Below are 20,599 nucleotides of genomic sequence, written 5' to 3' on the forward strand. Positions count from 1 at the left end.
TTGCAGCTGGTAAAGGTGGAGCTGATTTTAAGACTTCTAATACTGCTGGTAGTTTAATCTATAATAATACATCATTAATTAGAAGTGTAATATATTTCATCTTTACATTGAGAATCTTTAAAGAAACATGTTGTGTGTGTGAAATGATTGTGGTGGCTTTGCAGAGAGCGATGTAACGTCTGTGTCTACTTTCACATAAAAGGTCTTTTTTTACAGGGTGAAAAAAACAACTCTTTTGCTGAAGTAAAATAAATATACGACAAAATACTGATTCTTCATTAGAAGTTAAAGTCCTGCTTTTATCATTTGAGTCAAAATATGAAAAGTTAAAATACTTCTTAGGTGACAAAATTAATTCTTCCGACATGATCCTGAGAGGGACAAAAAAGTGAGTTTGCAATTAAAGAATAATAGAACAGATTAAAATGTTTTTATACGTAGAATTACTTTGAAAACACGCCAAGATTAAAAATACCAAAAAGCAGTTTTTACAGTGAAAGCTTGCAGCACGTTAATTATATTTTTTACCATTTACTCGGATCTTTTATTGGAAATAAACTTGTACGAGTTTATGTTTGAAGTGCAGTCGTTTATATGTTTTATGGGATGTTGTGTTGTGTAGAATCAGAGCAGCACACCGGGTGTTTATCTTTATTGTTTATTATATTTCCTTCATGTTCTCTGACAGCTAAATAAAATCCAATAAATCCTCCATCAGATCTCTGACAGCAGCTGTTTGTAACGCGGCTCTCTGATTGGACGAGCTGAGCGGCGACGCCCCCCTCAGGACACAGACAGTTTACAACAAGCTGAGTTTAATCTACATCAGATCTACTGTCGCCTACTGTACACACAGAGTATTACACACAGCTGTGACCCCTCACACACACACACACACACACAATAACACACACACACACACACACACACACACAGGCGTGTTTAAACTTCTATACTTGTGAGAACCCTCATTGACATTTTACAACCTGAACCCCAAACAAAGTGAAGACCTGCCTTTATGTTCCCACAAGGCAGACAAGTCCTCACTACACTGGTTGGAAACTGAAACAGGTCCTCACAAAGATAGATGTACAGAACACACACACACACACACACACACACACACACACACACACACAGGAACAGAAACGTCTTTGGCAGGAAGCAGCTTCTTCTTCTGCTGAACAAATAACGACACACACAGGAGCTGCACAGGAGTGGACAGTGATGTCATCAAGAAGCGAAGCGCGTGCACACACACACACACACACACACACACACAGATTGACAGCATAAAGTGTGTAGTGTTGAAATGTGAATATTCTGTTTGTGTTTCGTTCCAGGTGAGCTGACAGCTCCACCTGCTGTCAGAGTCAGGTACCTGCACTGAACAGCAACACTAAGGGATGATGGGTAATGAAGTTGAGGTAACGTGTTTTTTAACTAATGTTTGTATTTAAACTGAGGATGTTCACTCTAGCTTGTATTATCTGTCACTGCTAACTGAATATATTATGATTCTGATTTATAATATTGTTTCGTTCTCGTTCAGGGTCTGTTTTTTTTTTTTATTAGATCGGAAAAGTAACATTTCTTGACTTTCCCTCAATTTTCTCACGATTAACTTATTTACTTCTGACCCACTATGACACAGGTCCAAAAAACCTTTGTCTCCCACGTTCCTCCTGGTCCCTGAACACCCCACAGCGGTCCTGTCATCGAGTGGTCTCTTTCATGTTGTCGAGATTTTAAAGGCCGGTGAGAATAATCCGACTCTTCTCTGTAGGATTCAGACTTGATTTGACGTCACATCAGACGCCACGGATCAGCTGATCTACGTTTTAAGGCGTCCATTTTGAATTTAAGGCAAAAGTCCAGTTTTATAATATTATATAATTTTTAAGGCGCTTGATTTTTCTGAAGCCACTTGTTATCGATGAAGTTTGATTAGCACTGAACACAGTTTGTGTGGATGTTAGACGGTCAGTGGCTCCTCAGGTTTTACACGACGAGTGGTTTAAAGAAGTCTGAACGTTTACTCTGTTAGGCTGAAGCCATTTAATCCTCAAACTGTCAGAAACGTTTCAACTTCAGGTGTTTCTAACGGGCGGGGCTGAGGGTCTTCTCACGTGTGACAAAAGACATTCTTTTAATTGACCTTAAAACTGAGTGAAAAGTTAATGGCTGTTTTTAATGCAGTATTACATGACACACACACACACAGCGCCCCCAGTCCATTAACACCTTCATCTGAAAATGTCCTAATAAGGTAAAAGATAACCAGACTAAGGTGTAGACGAATAAACTTTAGTATGTTCAAATATTTTAATGGGTTTAAATGAATATGTGGTGCTAACACACAGCTGGGTTTAATGAAGGTTTGTTTGTGTTTTCAGGGTGAAATTAAGGATTCATTCATTTTAAATCAGAATTGATCATATTTGTAATTTCTGAGGTGTTCGTTGTTTCTCGTCGATGCAGACACTGACGTCACCATTTAAACGAATTTTGTGTACGTTTCAGTTGTTATGGAAACATCAGCGTGGAAGTTAGTGTTGAGTGTTTGCATGTAGACGACTTTTCAGTTTGACAACTCGACCGCCTTTTTATTCTTTCTGAGACGTTAGAATGTAATAAACATTTTAATAAAAATGGTATTATATTTGATGTTTTTTAAAGGTTAATCAATAGATCTGATTATTTTTGTACATGGTTAAAGAACCTCTTAAGACATTCATTATTTTATATCTAAAATAGATAAAAAGGACCAAAAGTTTAAGTAAAGATTTCATGTATTTGGTCAAATTCAAGGTGATTTTATTCCTTTAAAAAACAACCTTATTCAAAATGTTGCCAGAGAGCTGTCCTGTACTAAACACAGCCTTCATCTGAACGATCGTAACGCTAACGGCCATGACTGATGATGTAAGAGTTCAACTTTGAAAGAGGTCATCACAGTGATGTCATCAGAGAGAGAGAGAGAGAGAGAGAGAGGGCGGGCTCGTTCATTCAACAGGCAACAAACACACACATCCACACACGCCCTCCAATCAAAGCCCATTAATAATTATAATAATAATAATAATTATAATAATCCATCACGGTGATAAAGCAGAAATCTGCAACAGTGTCCCACGTGGCTTCATCACCACCTTCTTCATCATCAATCCTTCTTGTCTGTGTGAAGTCCACTGAGTCCGTTTAGTTTCCAGACAGGAAGTCAGTCTGATCGTCTCTAATGAGCAGATTTATATTAACTGTACGAAACTGAAGGTTACACCTGCAACTCCCTTAATACACCTGATCACCTCCCACTAACCTCCTAAGAACATCCGTCTGTACTCCAGATAACTACCAGACCCAGCTTCTCTAATGAAGACACTGAGCGGCCGGTTAATTAAGAAACTCTCCTGTCAAATAACAGTCTGTCAACGAACTTACACTTTTTGCTGACTAACAGACGAGTTTCCTGACTAACGTTAACGGACCGCCCTAACTAACCCTGTCCTCTTCAGTCCGTCTACCAGACCTCGCAGCGCCTCCCGGAGTTCATGGGCGTCCCTGCAGGACAGTTGAAGTGGCGGCTGAAGTCTGGAGAGTTGGCTAGCGTGCCGATGACTCTGTATCTGGGTGGGCTGTGGGGGTCGGTCACCAGGCCCTCATGAGCGCTCTCTGGTGTTCGCACTGAACACCACACCTGTAAAAAATAACACAGGGAGAAAACTCACACCTGCTGTTTGATTAAAGTGGCAACCTCTGCGTCTGAACATGAAATTGATCCAGGATTGCAAACAGCTGCAGTTCCTCTGGTGTCCACTTGAGGCTGTCTCCAGCAGTGAGTCAGTCCCCATAGAGCCCCATGTTAAACTTTACAGCAGAAATAAACATGTTTACAGCCTGGTACAAAAAACAGTTTGGGTCTCTATAGCTCATTTCTGTCTCCATGACAACTGTACGGGGAGAATCTTTATACAGCTCACCTGCTTACATTATATTAAGGCTTACAGTGATGCTACATTAGCGTTGTTCATTAGAAAACAGATTCTTTAAGTACCCCAGTTTGTTTCATTCACCTACCAGCAAATATATGTGTCTGCTTCATTCCACAAGCTCTCTTATCTTTTAACAAATAAACAACTCAGGTCAGCTCCAGTACGACTACAACCTGTTCAACAAGACATCTTATTCAGCTGTTGTAAAGTAGCTAATTAGCCAACCAGTGAATTAGTCTTGGGCAAACAAGGATGGCAACCTAAAATGGCAAACTCAAGGCTTCAAAACTAACCAATCAGCAGAAGTGGACGTGTCATTTTCAGCTGACACTTAAGCTGTGGCAGACATTTTTAGCATTTAGCAAACTAAACAAAGGTACTGATAGAAACAGAAGGGACCCCAGTATTGAAACTTGTGGGACACCAGTTATTATTGTTTGTCAGCAGTTTCTCACCTGTGCAAATCCCACAAAGAAGAGCTGATCATTGGTCAGGTTGACTGCAGGAAGTCTCTTCTCCTCCCCGCTCCTCTGGACCCAGGATCGATAGGCCTGAAGATTAAAGACGTGTTCAGTTTGAGAGCCACAGAGTTAGAAGTTACACCAGCCTATCATGGAACAGACGAGTTACTTTTATTTTGTACTGTTCATACAAGCATGGGATGATGTGACATTTAGAACAATTATGGTTCGTTTGTAACATCATCATACTAACATGGTAGGCAGCTTTCAGTCCGCCATTATCAGCGATGTTTTCTCCGAGCGTCTGCTTTCCATTGACGTGTTCTCCGTTGACCGTGTAGCGGCTGTACTGATCCACCATACACTCGGTTCTCTGACGGAACGCCTCCACTGACGAGTTCTGCCACCATGGCCTCAAGTTACCTTCTTTATCGTACTCACGACCTGATGGGGGAGGGGGGGACAACAGTCACAGGAGTTCTTTCAAATATCAAACATGACAAATGCAAACTTTGTCACAGCCCTCAGCGTCACGTACAGACACACAAGTACCCTTCAACCTTACTATGACACGCACCGGGCTCACCGGGAGGAACGTCTGTTAGCAATGTTCTGGAAACACCGAGAACTTCTGCTCAGAGCGGAGGCACAGGATGGGCCATAAAAATAGGAACTACGACCAAGAGGCAGGGGATGGAAACCGTTATTGTTCAAACCTACCACATGATGTTTCCCTTAAATACCTTGAGTATGTTGAACACTGTAAAACACTCAGAGGAGTCGGCTGTTCATTTTCTTAAGTCAATACTTTTTGTTTGACATCCCAACTAATCTCACCATGAATATTGGATGCACATTGCTAACCAAGCTAACACTGATAACTTTCGCTTTAGTAGCCTTGGTCTCCTCTCCAGCTTCTAACGCTCATCCAAATATGGTCACTTCTTACTCCAAAACACCAACATGGGGCAGAGGCATCCAAAGGGCACAAACCAGTGCGTGACACATCTTGAATACAGTCTGCGTAAGAACACTTTAAACCGCCTAACAAAGACTAAGAACACACGTCACACAAACTTCACATCTATTTTCTGATTTAAATACCATGTGAACAAAATGATTTGATGCAATTCAACTTGGACTGAAAATCTCGGAGAACATCGCCCCTCCAAGGACGCACGGACTGGGTATCATTTACATCCCGAGTCAGACTGCAGCGAACACATCACCACCTTCATGCAGGAAGTAAACAGGACCAGAGATCCAGACTCACCCTGATCATCGAAGGCGTGAGTGAGCTCGTGTCCCATCACCACCCCGATCCCACCAAAGTTCAACGCCCTGAAAACACAAACACATGAACACACACACGTGAGTTTCTGCAAAGACCTGACGAGTGCAGACACCACAGACCGCCACACATTAGTCCTGCCAGCGCCCCCTAGAGGCTGCAGAGGCTATCACAACACACAACATGCTGACGATTTAACTATTCAAGAACCTCCATCACAATCTGTGTTTGTGTGAGAGGCAAATATGAGAGGCAATAATCTACATCTGAGGAGCACTATTGCTATTCCACAGGTGTAAGGAGACCCCCCCCCCCCACACACACACACACACACACACAGAGGTAGATTAAGAGGTACACAGACTTGGGGTGGTCATGGGCGTAGAAAGGAGCTTGCAGGATCCCAGCAGGGAAGACAATGCCATTCTTAGTGGGCATGTAGTAAGCATTAACTGTGGGAGGAGTCATACTCCACCTGGAGGAGAGGAGAAGACAAGGAGACAAGGAGAGGAGACAAGGAGAGGCACATGTTAACACAGGGAAGCAGTTAACGTGAGAACAGATTCAAGTTAAATATGAGAAGCACTGTTTTATAAAGTGACATGTTTCACTTTACAGGTAATGATACAAACATTTATAGATTAATATTGATCATAGTGACCAGCTGCAGCAGCTGGCTGACTGTGACGAGCTCTCAGTGGCTCAGGAGACCAAAAACATGTGAAGCTGCCTATACACTGAAAATACTTTCTTTTATAGCCTCACTTCACGGCTTTGGCTGTAGACATCTTGTTTTTTTTGAGAGCAGAAGTGACCACATTTGGACATGAGGGTGGCTCCCTCTCTATCCTGGTTGAAAGGTTGGTAGCAACTTGTCAATCACAGGAAGCCCTGCACGACGCCCTCTCCTGCTTTATGGTCTGTGTGACTCTAAATGGGAGCATCAATCAACACTTGAAACTAGAGACTGAGACCATAAACTTATTAGAAACATGTTGACTGAGGGAATAAATCAAGTGAGCAGGAGGACTTCTATAGGATCACACTTCGGTCGTAGTTTTACTTTGAAAACCAAGAGACGACTTCCTACAGTCTTTGGGTCTTCATTCTTACTGGTCTTTGTTGGGAGTCTTCCTCAGCTGGTCGGCCATCACTCGGGCTGAGAAGTTGTAGAAGTTCAACATGTTCTGGAAGAAGCTGTCGTCTGACACCTCATACTGAAACACAGAGACAGCTGTTAGAAAATACAATCATCATGTTGTCGAACAGCAGGGGGCAGCAGAGCCCCACCTGATCATATCACACTGACATCACACACAGCAACAACAAACCAAAACATACTCTCCCCTCATCATCAGCCTCTCCGTCTCCTCAGTCTCCTTGTTCTACCTGTCTGAAGGAGAGGGAGTTTGATTGACAGCTGTCACTCACCCCGTCATAAACGTCGTCCAGCTCTTTGGAGTCCAGGATAAATTCTGGGAAGCCAATCATATCGTAGATTGCATCTGCCTAACGAAGGACAAGCAGAAAATCAGTTAAGAACCTGGGCCCTATTTTTTTACATTTCTGGAGCCTAAATGACAAACAGGCACAAACGTAGATTGCTTCGGCCAGCAGCAGAGAAACGAGCTGTAATGGCTGCAACATATCCCGACAGAGAAAGCAGAGAGCGATGTAACGTCTGTTTGTGGTTAAAACAATCATCTTCCTCTGTAAGAAAAAGGTCTATCTCTGTAGGGATCCTTTCTGTCATGTTGTCACACACTTAGAATAACAATCTGAGCCTGTCAGTGGAAACGACAAGAACTGTTAGTGGACGCACACTGATCGTGCACATCATTGCAGCCATTACAGCCGGCTGAAGGAATCAGTTGGAGCAATTATAATTAATTATTCCAACAACATGTTAATATAGGGCCAGGTTTGTACCTGACTTGCCCTTTAGCACCACCTGTCTGTCTACCTTGTCTTTAGCAGCCTGCCTTGTGTGGTCGTCCATCCAGCTGAGTCGGTCCAGAGAATCTTTAAATGCTGAGCGGATCTCATTAATCATCTCCTCGGCCTAAGAGAGACAGACAGGTGATGAAACACCTGAAGTGTACCTGAGCCAGGAGTTTCAGTCCCTGGTGTGGACCCAGTTTATGATTGTTAAATCATCAGGAGTAAACTGTGCTGTGACTCACGATCTCTTTGCTGTGTTTGTCAAAGGTCGCCTTAACGAAGAGCGCTCCCAGAGCGAAGCCCAGAGTGTCGTCAGTGTTCCCAATGCAGGTCTGCCAGCGCGGGGTGCAGGACTGCAACAAACAACAACCAGTTACAACCAACTTTACACACTGGGTACCAGTTAGAGCCCAACAGAACCAAAAAACGGGTAGCAGCAAGAACTGGGTACCTGCATTTACGAGCAGGTATTGCCAACCAAAACCAGACAACAGAAACCAGTTTTCCCAGTTTACCAGCACAAGCATAGCTTCCTTGGACCCAAAATCAGGAAGAGCACTTTAGAACACATTAACCCTTTACAGCCCAGTGGATACACCCATTAACCTATTGGAACCCATTCAATCCAATACGAAGAGGAAATAAATTCACACAGTTAAACCAGTTAAACCAGTAAAGGCTCTGCTGGGTCCACCATCATCAGGACTCTGAGGACTACTAACCACAGTCACTGTTGTCACAAAGTCACATTTGAATGATCATACCTGCTGTAAAAAAAAAGATGTTTTCAGTACCAGGAGGTACAGTAGTACTACTTACAGGGGTTGCAGTAGTAGTGACAGTAGTAGTAACAGTAGTAGTGACAGTAATAGTAACAGTAGTAATGACGTAGTAGTGACAGTAGTAGTGACACTAGTAGTGACACTAGAAGTGACAGTAGTAGTGTCAGTAGTAGTAACGGTAGTAGTAACAGTAGTAGTAAAAGTAGTAGTGACAGTAGTAGTAACGGTAGTATTGACAGTAGTAGTAACAGTAGTAGTAACGGTAGTAGTAACAGTAGTAGTAAAAGTAGTAGTGACAGAAGTAGTAACGGTAGTAGTGACGGTAGTAGTAACAGTAGTAGTAACAGTAGTAGTGACACTAGTAGTGACAGTAGTAGTGTCAGTAGTAGTAACGGTAGAAGTAACGGTAGTAGTGACACTAGTAGTGACAGTAGTAGTAACAGTAGTAGTGACAGTAGTAGTAACAGTAGTAGTAACAGTAGTAGTAACGGTAGTAGTAACAGTAGTAGTGACACTAGTAGTGACAGTAGTAGTAACAGTAGTAGTAACGGTAGTAGTAACAGTAGTAGTAAAAGTAGTAGTGACAGTAGTAGTAACGGTAGTATTGACGGTAGTAGTAACAGTAGTAATAACAGTAGTAGTGAAACTAGTAGTGACAGTAGTAGTGTCAGTAGTAGTAATGGTAGTAGTAACAGTAGTAGTGACAGCAGTAGTGACAGTAGTAGTAACAGTAGTAGTGACAATAGTAGTGACAGTAGTAGTTTCAGTAGTAGTAACGGTAGTAGTAACAGTAGTAGTGACAGTAGTAGTGACAGTAGTAGTGACAGCAGAAGTAACAGTAGTAGTGAAAGTAGTAGTGACGGTAGTAGTGACGGTAGTAGTAACAGTAGTAGTGACGGTAGTAGTAACAGTAGTAGTGACAGTAGTAGTGTCGGTAGTAGTAACAGTAGTAGTAACAGTAGAAGTAACAGTAGTAGTGACACTAGTAGTGACGGTAGTAGTGACAGTAGTAGTGACAGTAGTAGTAACGGTAGTATTGACAGTAGTAGTAACAGTAGTAATGACGTAGTAGTGACAGTAGTAGTGACACTAGTAGTGACACTAGAAGTGACAGTAGTAGTGTCAGTAGTAGTAACGGTAGTAGTAACAGTAGTAGTAAAAGTAGTAGTGACAGTAGTAGTAACGGTAGTATTGACAGTAGTAGTAACAGTAGTAGTAAAAGTAGTAGTGACAGTAGTAGTAACGGTAGTATTGACAGTAGTAGTAACAGAAGTAGTAACGGTAGTAGTAACAGTAGTAGTAACAGTAGTAGTGACACTAGTAGTGACAGTAGTAGTGTCAGTAGTAGTAACGGTAGAAGTAACGGTAGTAGTGACACTAGTAGTGACAGTAGTAGTAACAGTAGTAGTAACAGTAGTATTGACAGTAGTAGTAACAGAAGTAGTAACGGTAGTAGTAACAGTAGTAGTAACAGTAGTAGTGACACTAGTAGTGACAGTAGTAGTGTCAGTAGTAGTAACGGTAGAAGTAACGGTAGTAGTGACACTAGTAGTGACAGTAGTAGTGACGGTAGTAGTAACAGTAGTAGAAACAGTAGTAGTGACAGTAGTAGTAACAGTAGTAATGACGTAGTAGTGACAGTAGTAGTGACACTAGTAGTGACACTAGAAGTGACAGTAGTAGTGTCAGTAGTAGTAACGGTAGTAGTAACAGTAGTAGTAAAAGTAGTAGTGACAGTAGTAGTAACGGTAGTATTGACAGTAGTAGTAACAGTAGTAGTAACGGTAGTAGTAACAGTAGTAGTAAAAGTAGTAGTGACAGAAGTAGTAACGGTAGTAGTGACGGTAGTAGTAACAGTAGTAGTAACAGTAGTAGTGACACTAGTAGTGACAGTAGTAGTGTCAGTAGTAGTAACGGTAGAAGTAACGGTAGTAGTGACACTAGTAGTGACAGTAGTAGTAACAGTAGTAGTGACAGTAGTAGTAACAGTAGTAGTAACAGTAGTAGTGACACTAGTAGTGACAGTAGTAGTAACAGTAGTAGTAACAGTAGTAGTGACACTAGTAGTGACGGTAGTAGTAACAGTAGTAGTAACGGTAGTAGTAACAGTAGTAGTAAAAGTAGTAGTGACAGTAGTAGTAACGGTAGTATTGACAGTAGTAGTAACAGAAGTAGTAACGGTAGTAGTGACGGTAGTAGTAACAGTAGTAATAACAGTAGTAGTGAAACTAGTAGTGACAGTAGTAGTGTCAGTAGTAGTAATGGTAGTAGTAACAGTAGCAGTGACAGCAGTAGTGACAGTAGTAGTAACAGTAGTAGTGACAATAGTAGTGACAGTGGTAGTTTCAGTAGTAGTAACGCTAGTAGTAACAGTAGTAGTGACAGTAGTAGTGACAGCAGAAGTAACAGTAGTAGTGAAAGTAGTAGTGACGGTAGTAGTGACGGTAGTAGTAACAGTAGTAGTGACGGTAGTAGTAACAGTAGTAGTGACAGTAGTAGTGTCGGTAGTAGTAACAGTAGTAGTAACAGTAGAAGTAACAGTAGTAGTGACACTAGTAGTGACGGTAGTAGTGACAGTAGTAGTAACGGTAGTATTGACAGTAGTAGTAACAGTAGTAATGACGTAGTAGTGACAGTAGTAGTGACACTAGTAGTGACACTAGAAGTGACAGTAGTAGTGTCAGTAGTAGTAACGGTAGTAGTAACAGTAGTAGTAACAGTAGTAGTGACAGTAGTAGTAACGGTAGTATTGACAGTAGTAGTAACAGTAGTAGTAAAAGTAGTAGTGACAGTAGTAGTAACGGTAGTATTGACAGTAGTAGTAACAGAAGTAGTAACGGTAGTAGTGACAGTAGTAGTAACAGTAGTAGTAACAGTAGTAGTGACACTAGTAGTGACAGTAGTAGTGTCAGTAGTAGTAACGGTAGAAGTAACGGTAGTAGTGACACTAGTAGTGACAGTAGTAGTAACAGTAGTAGTAACAGTAGTATTGACAGTAGTAGTAACAGAAGTAGTAACGGTAGTAGTAACAGTAGTAGTAACAGTAGTAGTGACACTAGTAGTGACAGTAGTAGTGTCAGTAGTAGTAACGGTAGAAGTAACGGTAGTAGTGACACTAGTAGTGACAGTAGTAGTAACAGTAGTAGTAACAGTAGTAGTGACACTAGTAGTGACAGTAGTAGTGTCAGTAGTAGTAACAGTAGTAGTAATGGTAGTAGTAACAGTAGTAGTGACAGCAGTAGTGACAGTAGTAGTAACAGTAGTAGTGACAATAGTAGTGACAGTAGTAGTTTCAGTAGTAGTAACGGTAGTAGTAACAGTGGTAGTTACAGTAGTAGTGACGGTAGTAGTGACAGTAGTAGTGACAGCAGAAGTAACAGTAGTAGTGAAAGTAGTAGTGACGGTAGTAGTGACGGTAGTAGTAACAGTAGTAGTGACGGTAGTAGTAACAGTAGTAGTGACAGTAGTAGTGTCGGTAGTAGTAACAGTAGTAGTAACAGTAGAAGTAACAGTAGTAGTGACACTAGTAGTGACGGTAGTAGTGACAGTAGTAGTGACAGTAGTAGTAACGGTAGTATTGACAGTAGTAGTAACAGTAGTAATGACGTAGTAGTGACACTAGTAGTGACACTAGAAGTGACAGTAGTAGTGTCAGTAGTAGTAACGGTAGTAGTAACAGTAGTAGTAAAAGTAGTAGTGACAGTAGTAGTAACGGTAGTATTGACAGTAGTAGTAACAGTAGTAGTAAAAGTAGTAGTGACAGTAGTAGTAACGGTAGTATTGACAGTAGTAGTAACAGAAGTAGTAACGGTAGTAGTAACAGTAGTAGTAACAGTAGTAGTGACACTAGTAGTGACAGTAGTAGTGTCAGTAGTAGTAACGGTAGAAGTAACGGTAGTAGTGACACTAGTAGTGACAGTAGTAGTAACAGTAGTAGTAACAGTAGTATTGACAGTAGTAGTAACAGAAGTAGTAACGGTAGTAGTAACAGTAGTAGTAACAGTAGTAGTGACACTAGTAGTGACAGTAGTAGTGTCAGTAGTAGTAACGGTAGAAGTAACGGTAGTAGTGACACTAGTAGTGACAGTAGTAGTAACAGTAGTAGTGACACTAGTAGTGACAGTAGTAGTGTCAGTAGTAGTAACAGTAGTAGTAATGGTAGTAGTAACAGTAGTAGTGACAGCAGTAGTGACAGTAGTAGTAACAGTAGTAGTGACAATAGTAGTGACAGTAGTAGTTTCAGTAGTAGTAACGGTAGTAGTAACAGTGGTAGTTACAGTAGTAGTGACGGTAGTAGTGACAGTAGTAGTGACAGCAGAAGTAACAGTAGTAGTGAAAGTAGTAGTGACGGTAGTAGTGACGGTAGTAGTGACAGTAGTAGTAACAGTAGTAGTAACGGTAGTAGTAACAGTAGTAGTGACATTAGTAGTGACAATAGTAGTGACGGTAGTAGTGACAGTAGTAGTGACGGTAGTAGTAACAGTAGTAGTGACAGAGGTAGTGACAGTAGTACTGACGGTAGTAGTGACAGTAGTAGTGACAGTAATAGTAACGGTAGTAGTAACAGTAGTAGTAACGGTAGTAGTAACAGTAGTAGTGACAGTAGTAGTGACGTTAGTAGTGACAATAGTAGTGACGGTAGTAGTGACAGTAGTAGTGACGGTAGTAGTAACAGTAGTAGTAACAGTACTAGTGAAAGTAGTAGTAACAGTAGTAGTGACAGTAGTAGTGACAGTAATAGTAACGGTAGTAGTGACAGTAGTAGTGACAGTAGTAGTAACAGTAGTAGTAACGGTAGTAGTAACGGTAGTAGTGACAGTAGTAGTGAAAGTAGTAGTAACAGTAGTAGTAACAGTAGTAGTAACAGTAGTAGTGACAGTAGTAGTAACGGTAGTAGTGACAGTAGTAGTGACAGTAGTAGTGACGGTAATAGTGACAATAGTAGTGACGGTAGTAGTGACAGTAGTAGTAAGGGTAGCAGTAACAGTAGTAGTGACAGTAGTAGTAAGGGTAGCAGTAACAGTAGTAGTGACAGTAGTAGTGATGGTAGTAGTGACAATAGTAGTGACGGTAGTAGTGACAGCAGTAGTGACGGTAGTAGTGACGGTAGTAGTGACGGTAGTAGTAACAGTAGTAGTGACAGTAGTAGTAACGGTAGTAGTAACGGTAGTAGTGACGGTAGTAGTGACAATAGTAGTGACAGTAGTAGTGACAGTAGTAGTGACGGTAGTAGTGACAATAGTAGTGACGGTAGTAGTGACAATAGTAGTGACGGTAGTAGTGACGGTAGTAGTGACAGTAGTAGTGACAGTAGTAGTGACGGTAGTAGTAACAGTAGTAGTAACGGTAGTAGTGACGGTAGTAGTGACAGTAGTAGTGACGGTAGTAGTAACAGTAGTAGTGACAGTAGTAGTAACGGTAGTAGTGACGGTAGTAGTAACAGTAGTAGTGACAGTAGTAGTGACAGTAGTAGTAACGGTAGTAGTAACGGTAGTAGTGACGGTAGTAGTAACGGTAGTAGTGACGGTAGTAGTAACAGTAGTAGTGACAGTAGTAGTGACAGTAGTAGTAACGGTAGTAGTAACGGTAGTAGTGACGGTAGTAGTGACAATAGTAGTGACAGTAGTAGTGACAGTAGTAGTGACGGTAGTATTGACAATAGTAGTGACGGTAGTAGTGACGGTAGTAGTAACAGTAGTAGTGACAGTAGTAGTGACAGTAGTAGTGACGGTAGTAGTAACAGTAGTAGTAACGGTAGTAGTGACGGTAGTGGTGACAGTAGTAGTAACGGTAGTAGTAACGGTAGTAGTGACGGTAGTAGTAACAGTAGTAGTGACAGTAGTAGTGACAGTAGTAGTAACGGTAGTAGTGACGGTAGTAGTGACAATAGTAGTGACAGTAGTAGTGACAGTAGTAGTGACGGTAGTAGTGACGGTAGTATTGACAATAGTAGTGACGGTAGTAGTGACGGTAGTAGTAACAGTAGTAGTGACAGTAGTAGTGACAGTAGTAGTGACGGTAGTAGTAACAGTAGTAGTAACGGTAGTAGTGACGGTAGTAGTAACGGTAGTAGTAACGGTAGTAGTGACGGTAGTAGTAACAGTAGTAGTGACAGTAGTAGTAACAGTAGTAGTGACAGTAATAGTAACGGTATTAGTGACGGTAGTAGTGACAGTAGTAGTGACAGTAATAGTAACGGTAGTAGTGACGGTAGTAGTGACGGTAGTAGTAACGGTAGTAGTGACAGTAGTAGTAACGGTAGTAGTAACGGTAGTAGTAACAGTAGTAGTGACGGTAGTAGTGACAGTAGTAGTGACAATAGTAGTGACAGTAGTAGTGACGGTAGTAGTAACAGTAGTAGTGACAGTAGTAGTAACGGTAGTAGTGACGGTAGTAGTGACGGTAGTAGTAACGGTAGTAGTGACAGTAATAGTAACGGTATTAGTGACAGTAGTAGTGACAGTAGTAGTGACAGTAATAGTAACGGTAGTAGTGACGGTAGTAGTAACGGTAGTAGTAACAGTAGTAGTGACAGTAGTAGTGAAAGTAGTAGTAACAGTAGTAGAAACAGTAGTAGTAATGGTAGTAGTGACGGTAGTAGTAACAGTAGTAGTGACAGTAGTAGTGACAGCAGTAGTGAAAGTAGTAGTGACGGTAGTAGTGACAGTAGTAGTAACAGTAGTAGTAACAGTAGTAGTGACGGTAGTAGTAACGGTAGTAGTGACGGTAGTAGTAACGGTAGTAGTGACAGTAGTAGTGACAGTAGTAGTAACGGTAGTAGTAACGGTAGTAGTGACAGTAGTAGTAACAGTAGTAGTAACAGTAGTAGTGACGGTAGTAGTAACGGTAGTAGTAACGGTAGTAGTGACGGTAGTAGTAACGGTAGTAGTGACAGTAGTAGTGACAGTAGTAGTAACGGTAGTAGTAACGGTAGTAGTGACAGTAGTAGTAACGGTAGTAGTAACGGTAGTAGTGACAGTAGTAGTGACGGTAGTAGTGACGGTAGTAGTAACGGTAGTAGTGACAGTAGTAGTAACGGTAGTAGTAACGGTAGTAGTGACAGTAGTAGTAACAGTAGTAGTATTAGCAGCAGCATTTGAAGTATTTTTACCTTCTTGGTCCCGTATAGACTCTCCAGCAGTTTGTCCTGAGCGTTCTCGAAGCGTTGATCCAAACTGGCCACAGTCTTCTGGACCAACGTCCACATCATGTAGTTATTCAACAGACTGAGGACAGAAAGACAGACAGACAGACAGGTTAGAGAGATGGCACGCTGTGATACAGGACTGTATTCAGACACAGTCTTGGATTTCTGACCTGCGGTCGGTCTTGTTGATGAGGTCTGACACCTGCTGCAGGTACTCTCTGGCGTACAGGACGACAGGCTCAGTGTCGTTCAGCTCCAGAGGGGACAGAGAGGACGACAGGTAGTCCAACCACTCCACGGCCGGAGCCAGCGCCTGAAACACCAATGAAGAAGAGAGACATTATATACAGGAAGTTCTGTTTCAAGCGTTCATACAGCATCAATAGATCTGAACCTGGTTCTTTCACATGAAGGTGGTCAATAACCTGAATATCTGCATGATGAATTGATGTTTTTTCATATCTCCTGTGAACAGTTTGTCCAGATGGTGGCGCTAGAGGATAAGTCAGCATGTAACTGTTTCATTGGAAACCATCGTCAGAGGATATGAGCTGTTGTAGGTTTGCTTTCAGAGCGATACAATAAAGTAAAAAAAAAAAACTACAGTTGTTGGTGGCAGGGCAGCCTTTTTTCACCAATAGAGTTCCACCTTATCCCAGCCCTCCTGTGCTGTGACTGGCTGGTTATTGTTGCTCCAACTTCTACCTTTGGAGCTTCGTGCAGGGATGCTTTTTCACCCATGAATGAAGGAGATCTTAGACTTGATTGTTTTAGCCCAAACCAAACCTTTGTTTTGCTGTTCAGGGCGTCCTGTCAGCAGTTTTTCGGATGTTCCTTATATAACAATGGTCTCTGAGGAGTCTGCTTTTTCCATGAGGGAATTTAAAGCAGCATTGCAGTGAGTGGACGCTGGGCTTAATTGGAAGCAAAGCTGAGGGCGACACAGTACCCACGTCCTGATAATAAATCTGTGTTGAAAAGACTATGTGATCTCTTTGTGCTAGTCAATGACAGTATGGTGGGACGAGACAGAGCTTTACTGAGAAAAAATAACATGGCAGGGAAAACCAAGTAGCCTGAGAGACTAAACCCAGGGCAAAAAGCTGCAGTGCTCACTGCTGCTCGCCAAGCTTGATGCTTTAAGGGCACGGTGAAAACTGTGAAAGCACTCAGGGTGTCTGAGGATCAGAGATAAAGATGTATCTGTGAGCCAGATCTGTCTCTCAGTGTGTTTCAGTACTCCTCAGTGTGGGAGCAGACTGCACCACCCGGGGGGGAGGTGCTGAGATGAAAAACTAATCCCAGCTGAGTCTGCTTCAGCTTCAAACAGTCACAGAGTCAAAAACTAACAAGTGGAGGCTCTGCAGAGAGAACACAGGCTGACATGACTCTAAAGTGAGCTGTCCACATGTAACGCTTTCATTTCTCTTTGATCAAACAACAGAAACCTGATGCAGCAAATATGATGACCAATAATTTACAGCACTTCGTTTGATTGAAAGACTTAAAGAAAAGAGGTTAATCTGTCAGCAGAGGGTGCTGCAGGAACAGTCAACACAAGCTTTACTCCATATATTGATTCACAAAACAATCCAACAAAAAAGGCCGTAACGGAACTCAGCAGACTTCTTCTGGTGCTACTTTTCTACTTGATCTTTAGAACCATTAAGAAGTGCTCCGGTTGATCTGAGAACAGCACGACTGTGTCTCCATCAGAGTCAAACATGGACAAAGACATGAAGAGAGAACACATTCAGTGGACCTGGAGCAGATGTAAACGGCACATCGGACAGTGTTAGATCATCTGAGCTGATCACAGCAGAACTACAAGAACAAAGATATACGAGAGAAAGAGTCTGCACAGATGCTGAGCTCCTCTAACAGGAACAGAACATCCCCAACTACCTCAAGCAGCATGACGGCCGTTGCATTATCATTAATATTAATATTGGAAGAGCAGAGCTGCACGGTGAGAGGCAGAGACAACGGTTTTTACATCCACTTAGGTGACAGAATGCAGTGACGGATGTGAGAGGAGGTCATGTGACGCACAGAGATTTCAGACGGGATGTTGTTATAGCCCGCAGCAGCAGAAGTTACACCTGTCAGGAGCATGTTCACCTGCAGAAGCTCTGAGGCAGCTGCTCGGACATGACAACAAAAAACAACAACTGACATGCCACAGTCATCGTGATGAAAAGGTGAACAGACTATTTTTGCATTAAATGCTGTAACGTTAGCTAACCCAGCTAACTCAACATGTCAACTCTGCACACAGAAGTGAAACTGCTTCTGTTCCTGCTGCACTGTGTTTTTCTTCATGTTCACCAGGAGCCTGATGATGACGTGTGCAGCTCTGGGGAAGAAGCTGTTCTGCAGTCTGTTAGTCCGTGTTTTTATGGTCCTGTATCACAAGGGGACGAACAGACTGAGGCCCAGGTGGGTCTTGATGATGCTGCTAGCTTTGTGGAGGCAGCGAGCATACATGTCCAGGTCTGGAAGCAGAGTTCCCACAATTCTTTGAACTGTTTTCACGTATACTCTTGTAAATAGTGATCCTGAAAGATTCCGCATTCGTATAAAAAAATGGCCGACATGACAGCTCCCTAAAAGTGAAGCCAAACCCTCTCTGTCGCCCCCTGCTGACTGGCTGCAGTATAGCTCATAAAGCCCGCCTCCTCCATGTTAACAGATGGGACATGAGTCAAACTATAAAATCAAAACACACGTCAAATACATTTTTCTCAAACATGGTTTCTGTCATTATAGTTAGTTCTTAGCATGCTGATTTATGTCCCGGTGTTCATTTTTCTGACAAGTTTACTTTTAATGAGTTATTTGATGCTGTAAAAAGGGGGCGTGGCCTCATGATTGACAGCTCTGTTGACAAATGGGGCTCCTGCAGCGTTCTGTTCCCGAGTAGCAGAGTAGAGGAGGAACGGCGAGAGGAGACGTAACTAACACTAACACTACAGTCATTGAACTTTCCATCAGCGTGAATATCTGCTTCAGACCGACACAAGAAGCTGTTCTGCTGCAGACTGAGCCCACCTGAGGGCTCCAACACGCCAAGGACACCTGAGGGGTCCGACACGCCAAGGACACCTGAGGGCTCCAACACGCCAAGGACACCTGAGGGCTCCAACATGCCAAGGACACCTGAGGGCGCCTACAGCCCACTCCAGGGGGGTTAGGATTCATTTTTGTAAGAGAGGAGGTGGAGACGCGGCGGCCATCTTTACAGTTAATGGTAAAGTTTCTGTGAAATGTCTTTACATGTGGGAAGGGGTCAGAGGTTGGTCTTTTTAACTCCTCTGATGTACAGTCGGCATAACCTGAATAATTCTGGGTAAGGATAGCCGGAGGATCCTCATACTGTCGTATAAATGAACTGTTCTTTGAAGACAAAGAAAAAGGTCGAGATGAACCTGCGGTGACGTTCATCTGAAGTCTCCTTCATGTTCATATCAGCCGTGTTTATATAATAACCTGTTATCTAACCTCCCTCTGCCACGGAGATGCAGGCACATAGCAACAGCTCTTGGCAACAGTTGCCATGGTGACCCCTGAAGCATCTGCAACCCTGAAGGACATAGAGCTGCAGCAGAGACCGCACTGTACAACAGAGCGTCAGACCAACACGGTATGTCTGCTCAGATAGTGATGGTGCATCTTTAGAGAAGACAAACACAGGAAACAGATTAAATGTCTACTTTCAGTAATGTTTCTTTTCAGTTTCTCCTGAAACACAAACTAAACCCTGACAGGAAGTTACAAACAATCAGTAATTAAAGAGTGCAGCTGAAGATGATGGGATTGTCATTAGTTCTGATATCTGGTAACAAACCAAAGTGTTTCAACGCACCGAAATGTTGACCTGATGATTGACGAAAGAAATGTGATCCTATAGAAGTCTATGAGAAAATGCTCCTCCTCCTCTCCTGATGTATTCCCTCAGTAAACATGTTCCTAATGAGTTTATGGTCTCAGTCTCTAGTTTCTTCTTCAACACAGCATGATGTTCATTTAGCCACTGATGCTCCCATTGAGAGTCACACAGACCAGGAAGAGGGGAGGGGTTAGGGCGGGGCTACCTGTGATTGACAAGCTGCTACCACAGGAACTTGAAAAATGCTTATTAGCATTCAGTTGTACTAAAAGACTCAGTAAGTACATTTTTTTAAAGCCTGTTTTTAGACAGAATTAGCATCCTTTATAATATCACAGGTACTCTGATTTACAGATGTATCTTTCTAACTAAGATACTACTCGTTCCTCCCCAGCTCCCACCTGTTGTCTAAATATGGTCATTTCTGTGTCCAAAACCCAAAATCAAGGGTTCAAAGCAGTTAACACAAACAAATAGATGACGTCAAAGTTTACAGTTCATGGTTTATGTTCCAAAACTGTCCATCCATCCATCCTCTTCCACTTATCCAGGTCGGGTCGCGGTGGCAGCAGCCCAGCCCAGTCAGCCCAGACGTCCCTCTCCCTAGCAAAAATCTCCAGCTCCTCCTGGCGTTCCCAGGCCAGGTGGGATATACAGTGGATATAAAAAGTCTACACACCCCTGTTCAAATGCCAGGTTTTCGTGATGTAAAAAAATGACAGCAAGACAAATAATTTCACAACTTTTTCCACCTTTAATGTGACCTATAACCTGTACAACGCAATTGAAAAACAAACTGAAACCTTTAAAGGGGAAAAATATAAAATAAAAAACTTAAAAGAACCTGGTTGCATAAATATACACACCCTTAAACTAATACTTTGTTGCAGCACCTTTGGCTTTTATTACAGCACTCAGTCTTCTTGGGTAGGAGCCTATCAGCGTGGCACATCTTGATGTGGCAATATTTGCCCACTCTTCTTTGCAAAACCGCTCCAAATCTGACAGATTGCGAGGGCATCTCCTGTGCACAGCCCTCTTCAGATCACCCCACAGATGTTCGATGGGATTCAGGTCTGGACTCTGGCTGGGCCAT

General features: G+C 42.3%; 1 protein-coding gene across 2 annotated transcripts in view; it reads right to left on the reverse strand.

Moving 5' to 3' along the window:
• Positions 1–644: 644 nt before the first annotated feature.
• The window catches only part of ece2b (endothelin converting enzyme 2b), a 35,577-nt gene continuing 15,622 nt past the window's right edge, over positions 645–20,599 (reverse strand). Inside the window, exons 9-19 of one of the 2 annotated variants that reach the window (XM_069668078.1) lie at positions 15,785–15,927; positions 15,579–15,693; positions 7,928–8,038; positions 7,708–7,806; positions 7,176–7,253; positions 6,858–6,961; positions 6,109–6,219; positions 5,727–5,794; positions 4,707–4,897; positions 4,448–4,543; positions 645–3,697 (exon numbers count right to left, since the gene is read on the reverse strand). In XM_069668078.1, the coding sequence (XP_069524179.1) occupies positions 3,521–3,697; positions 4,448–4,543; positions 4,707–4,897; positions 5,727–5,794; positions 6,109–6,219; positions 6,858–6,961; positions 7,176–7,253; positions 7,708–7,806; positions 7,928–8,038; positions 15,579–15,693; positions 15,785–15,927 (1,293 nt within the window). In that variant the 3' untranslated portion in view covers positions 645–3,520. Of the gene's footprint in view, positions 3,698–4,447; positions 4,544–4,706; positions 4,898–5,726; positions 5,795–6,108; positions 6,220–6,857; positions 6,962–7,175; positions 7,254–7,707; positions 7,807–7,927; positions 8,042–15,578; positions 15,694–15,784; positions 15,928–20,599 lie in introns of both variants that reach the window. The other variant, XM_069668077.1, reaches the window with a different exon arrangement.

The sequence above is a fragment of the Semicossyphus pulcher genome, unplaced genomic scaffold (genome assembly GCF_022749685.1).
Source record: "Semicossyphus pulcher isolate SPU_LCO1_2020_fin unplaced genomic scaffold, fSemPul1.0.p SCAF_19, whole genome shotgun sequence".
In the NCBI taxonomy this organism is placed as follows: domain Eukaryota; kingdom Metazoa; phylum Chordata; class Actinopteri; order Labriformes; family Labridae; genus Semicossyphus; species Semicossyphus pulcher.